Source organism: Eurypyga helias, unplaced genomic scaffold (genome assembly GCF_000690775.1).
Source record: "Eurypyga helias isolate BGI_N326 unplaced genomic scaffold, ASM69077v1 scaffold43908, whole genome shotgun sequence".
Lineage (NCBI taxonomy): Eukaryota > Metazoa > Chordata > Aves > Eurypygiformes > Eurypygidae > Eurypyga > Eurypyga helias.
Window position 1 is genome coordinate 4,036 of NW_010268405.1, and position 5,739 is coordinate 9,774.

The following is a 5,739-nucleotide window of genomic DNA, read 5'->3' on the forward strand; positions in this document are numbered from 1 at the left end:
AGAGATGTTCTGAGTTCTTGTGAATCGCCTGTAAATGCAATTAGAAACCCATTTAAGGAGTATCATCTTACCATCAGCAGCATCAGTGATTTAAAATGTTGCCAGCTAGCAAATATAGCTGGAAGCAATAGACTCCTTTCATAATCCATAAAAGTATAAAATATTTACACTTTTAAACTGTTTTCACTTATTTATCCTTCCCAATTTCAAAATTCATTGTTCAAAAAAACCCACCCAAAAATCCAAACCTCAATGATTCATTTAAATTCAACTGTCAGAAACTGAATTATGTGAGGGCCTGTTTGCTACCTGTTTGAAGGAAAACACAGCCTGTTTCCAGGACAATAGCCGTGTTATTCAGACTGATCATACTTTTCCGTAGTTAAAAAGCATTTTTAGAAGAGGTTAAGGCCAGCACTATTCTGACTGAAGAGAGAAACAGTGGTTTCTGAGTTAAGGTAGGCTGGGGTGAAAAACTGTTTTTGGCAGTTGAGAGTTTAGCATGATTATGAATGACTATTTCACATTTTAATACTTTTTTTTTTTGGTCTTGATTTCTTGATAAACTTTTGCAGAAAGATACCACGAAGTCATGAAAGGTATAAATACAGTTGTAAACAGTTATGCATGTCAGAGTGAAATAAAGTATACTTGCAAAGTGCAGAATGCATAGTTGCACTCTTCTGTGATTAGCTGTGTATATTGTAGCTTTTGTTAGTTTCCTCTATCTTTACTGGATGTTAAGACCTTATGAATAATAAACATAATTTGTACAGAGTACAGACAATAAGCCAGTGCCTCTGAAAACAGGAGAAGATGAAGATTACATGTTGGCCTTAAAACAAGATCTTAGAGGAACTATGAAAAAAATGCCATATTTTTTGGCAGTAGAAGAAGATCATGAAGGTTTGTTTGTGTGCTTTTTATTTATCTCTTCAGTAGTTACTTTTCCGTGAAGGATGATGTAGTGAAATGCATGTGTCGAAGATGTATTTTGTACTGATAATAGGAATAAAAATTGGCAGCTTAAGATAATAGGGAATTTTTCTGCTTTTGCACTTACAAGTGCTGTACCTGGAAAGCAACTACTGTGTGAAAAAGGGAGCTGTCAAACATATATTCCATTTCATATATAAGAAATGTTTATATGTTTTTTCCTTCTTAGAAAAGACATGCAGTCTTTTCAATTATATATTAACCAATACAAGCAAAATAGGCATTTCTGCATGTTAAAATAACCCTAAAAATTTTGCACTGGAGCAAAGAGGTCTGTAGTAAATACTAGTGTTGAAATTCAACCTCCGTTTTAATTGTCTAAAGACATACTTAAAATAATCAGTGTTATATTTAATAGTTGGACATTCTAAAAGGTACTAATTTTTTTCCCTTAAGTCCATTCAGGAAGGATCGGTAAGTATTAGTGACAAGTCACCTGAAATATGAAGGTTGAGGTGAGGGTAAGTGATTTACTGAGGTTTGCATCAGAAGCAGAGCTGGAGTAGAAGCAAAAGCTCCATCTTACTCTACTTGACCTAAGAATGTCTTTGGCTTATACATAATTAAAAATGAACTGCTTTGTTCTTGTTTGATGGCAATGAATGCTCTGCTGTACTTGACATCCAGTCCTACACCATTACGCTGCTAAAATCTAAGCTTCCTGGTCAGAGAGCTGAGCTAGTGGGTAAGAAGGAACAGGGAGCCGGGTAGGAAGACTTTAATGTCTCTCTACCTTTCTGTGGGGGTGTTGTAAATCTGTCAGTCACAGGAGGTTATTACTGCCAGGGGTGCTTCTTTACTGCGTGATTTTTGCCTACTTCTATCATCCTTCTGAGTGCTTGTTGTGAACGTTATGAATGGCAAGTGCTGTTACAGGAAAACAGGAAATACAGCCTCTTAGGAAATGCCGCATGTGTCAGACTCTAGTCCCAGTTGGTGCATAGGCAGTCGCTAAAATGCTTTATAAAAATGTTTAAGAAATCCGAAGTGGCCCAACACTGGATAATCTTTTCCTCACTATCTTGTGCTGATTGTGAATAATGAGAGCTGACTTGAACTCTAAAACGAGAGGTTTAATTTCCACCCCAAAACCATAAGAATATTTTCCAGCTGAATATTCATGATGTTGACACAATACAGGTACACAGTCCAATCCCCTCTGAATTTTTCGTTGGTTTTGTTCATGATGTAGTGGTGAATTCCAGAGGTTTTTGCGACTGTGTGCCTTTTTAAAATTTTTTTTTTTTTTTTTTTTTGTACTGGGCTTTGAGTGCAGCACTGATTAACACACCTCATTGATTGTCCACTTCTTCTTGTACCAAAGCAGCGAACACACTGCCGGCGGGACGCTGTGCCTCACAAAAGGCAGAGTATTTCCTCCGAGCTGCAGCTGGAGCCCAGCAGTCAGCGGGACACAGCAGGCAGCTGTAGTGCAGCACAAGCACGGCCCAGGGTGGACCCTGATGCTGCGGCCAGGTAAAACCTCGGTTGTGAGGCAAGGAGAGCAGATCTGATCTTCATTTCTACATCTCTTTATGATGGTGGAAGAATTCCAAATTACTCTTTTATCACACCTCCTCTTTCATCTTTCGTGTAAACAAATTTCAGTCTCTGGATTGTCTAGAGGCTTGCGGGGCTCTTCATCTTTGTCAGGCTTGAAGTTTGCTATTTCCGCTTGAGGCACAAAGAAGGAAACTTCTATGCCTGAGAGACTTCAGGGTTATTTCCAAAGAACCAGATGCTTTATGAGAACTCCTATCTCTCTTTTCCAGCTCTGCTTCACGTAACCCTTCTTACTGTTCACCTCAAAATCGGCCTTGTTTCTTCAGCCTTCTTTCTGAAGTGGAGGGGTCTCTGTTGGCAAGTGTGCTCCTTAGTACAACTGCCAGCTTTGAAGACTGTTTTCCTACAGAAACTGGCAGTTACAGGGAAAACAGGTAGACAGCCAGCTGACAGTCTCAAATAATGTTTCAAATGTTCTCATCATCTCCCCAAGGATAATTGGTAAGTTGGGGTAACTTTTTACCAAGCCTTTAGTTGTACAAAAAAAAGCCCCATCTGAGGGGTGGGGTGTAATTACAGCAGAGGTGGTCTGCATCTTAAAAAGCTTGCTTTCATCTCAGTCACGGTATGCAGTTGTCTCTGGGACTGCACTGTCCAGAGAATGAGACAATTTGAGAAAGCACAAAATTTTTTGTGCTTTGAGAAAATTGCTTTCTTCCCCCTGGGTAGATAATTTTAAACTGATCTTTTCTGTTACCTGATTGAGAGCCCTTTATTCCCCTGTATTTCACCAAAACAGCTGGTAGGACTCAGAGAGAGGCAGGAGGGGGACAGTGGGCAGGAACTTCTTCAACTGGCTTTGCTAGAGGAGAGAATGGATTGTTCATACCCTCGGCACAACATCTGTGAGCCAAATCGTCCTTTGAAGTGTAAGAAGGGGAACATTTTAATTAGCACTCTTAGAATTTAATTTAATTAGAATCTATTTATTATTCAGGTAGTAAAAGAAAGCTACAACTAATACCGTCTGGCAATTTTGATGCACTAGTGTGACATATAGGATAGATTTTCATCATTCACTTCTGAGTGAGTAGCAGGCACATTCCGTAGTAGGTTTGCTGTTTTCCTCACTTCATAAGCTGTAAGTCAGCCATATTGTTCCTGCAGGTAGATCTGCTATGACTAGGTGACTGTCACCTTGGCGGCGGTTTAGAATTAATTCATTAGCTGTGAGTGGCAACAGTCAGATGTATCTTTTTATTGATGGCATCAGCAATTAGTTCTTCATTAAAGAGCCTCAAGCTGAAATCAAAATTACGAGTTTCTTTCCCTCTCTGTGCTGACAGTTTCCTACAGCATCTGTGAAGACCACCTGCATTAAATGCCCCTTAAGACCCTGCCATTTGACATGCAGGCTCTTTGTTGCACAGTTTTAAGTAGGTCTTTGGCTTGCCCTCATCATAGCTAGGTTTAAAATTGGGCTTCGTTTCTTATGTCTTCCTTCTTCCTGCCTATTCTCTGGTGAGTGTGTTAGAAGTGTTTGACTGTAAAGGTCGTGGTCTGTCCTTTTTGTACAACACCCTGTTTGGGTAATGAGTTATTAGTGCAACGACAGTCAGTAATTTCGCATTAAGTGGATTTTGGAGTTGGGCATGGGAATTTGGTAAGAAGAAAAGGGAACGACTTACAAATACTTAAGTTTTGGTATTGCTTTTGTCATTAGAGATTGAAGAAAAAGTTTGGGGTTTTTTTTCAGTATAAATGGACGTACTTCCAGTGTATAACCATTATTTACAGTCTATTTCTCAGTTTAGTTCTTGTGTCTGGAAGGAGGTTAAATGGTCTGAAATGTGTTGCTGATATTCAGGACACACCTCAGTTATGATGCAAAGATTTGCCATTTCAGAAGTACTCAAAGTCTTGGGAGTTGATCACGATCAGCCTGAGATATGGCCTTCTGAGACCTGGGAATTCTGGATACTCCGTGGTTTGCACAGTGCTGATAAATGTCACTGACTGATTTTTTAGCAAATGTTTGTGAAATTTTTGAAGAGTAGAAGAGTTAGTGTTCATTTGATGTTCCAACCTAGTTTCTCTAGGTCTGCATTTCATGTTTTCCAAGGACAGAAATATAAGTTATTACAATTTTTGAAGTTTGTTTTGTTTTTTGGCAGGGGGTGGATGGGGAGGGGAGGACAGGTAACCAGAGGACTGTTTTGATTGAAAGGAGATACCCCAATTTGCAAAGCAATATTCAGGGTTTTCCCTTTTTTTTTGCGGCATATATAAAATCCATGTCTTGCAAGTACTTAGCAAATGATATGTTCTGGGAATTATGAGAACTGCTTAAAGCAGTGACATTAGACTGTTTTTTAAGTGTTTGACAATAGCAAAAGAAAGTGTTCAATGTGGGATTAAGCAAATGCACTGTATGTTTAGCTACAGGAAAATATTAAGGACAGTATCTGAATTGCCTTTTTAATTAGTTGAATTCAATTACTCTTTGTATCCTGCTCTGTAGCAATTGAGAGGTACAGTAAGAAGTACCACGACAGTGAAAAGGAGCATGCAGCATGGACCCCAGGTAATATCTGAGATTATCAAAGGCTAATTCTTTATTAACCTGTGAAGTGTTTTGCTCTTTTAAATGCTTGGTTCATTATTTTTCAAGCAATAAAAAAGCATGCAAATCCTTACTGAGTTGTGCATTCCTTGTTGAGGGTTATGTCCTTTGCATGTTTTGACATCAAGGTGGAAGTACTGTTTTGTCCACAAAAAGACAAACAAACATACAAACAAAAAAACCCAAACCAAAACAAAAATCTGATTTTATTTATTTAGTCAGTTGAAAGAATTTGCAGCAAAAATGCAAACTTCAGCTTTCACTCCAACCCTCCTTCTTTCTTAGTTGCCATGCAGATAGCATTTTTGAACTGAGAGCAAACATTGATCTTACTGAAAACAACCCAACTTGATGTCTCAGTCACGTATCACCACCGGGTTTTGTAAAACTAACTTCCATAGTGTAGCTCACCACTGCAAACTTTAATACAGAAATGGAAGTTGCACGGCCTGTGGGCCACTGGAAGGGCTGAACTTTGTCTCTTTGTGCTTTAAATTGTTCCTCAATTTAAAGCACAGCTAGAATTCCATAAAACTGCTGTGTGCTAAAACAACTAGGCATGCCTGTAAAAAGGATCAAATGCAGCCGGAGCACCTGCCTTAGCTTGGTGGGTGGCA

The 5,739-nt window shown here is 39.0% G+C and overlaps 1 protein-coding gene across 1 annotated transcript in view; it reads left to right on the forward strand.

Annotated features, from left to right (window-relative positions):
- The window catches only part of POLR3G (polymerase (RNA) III (DNA directed) polypeptide G (32kD)), a 12,777-nt gene that overhangs the window by 1,687 nt on the left and 5,351 nt on the right, over positions 1–5,739 (forward strand). Inside the window, exons 2-3 of the mRNA XM_010157731.1 lie at positions 777–906; positions 5,021–5,083. Of these exons, the coding sequence (XP_010156033.1) occupies positions 777–906; positions 5,021–5,083 (193 nt within the window). The remainder of the gene's footprint in view (positions 1–776; positions 907–5,020; positions 5,084–5,739) is intronic.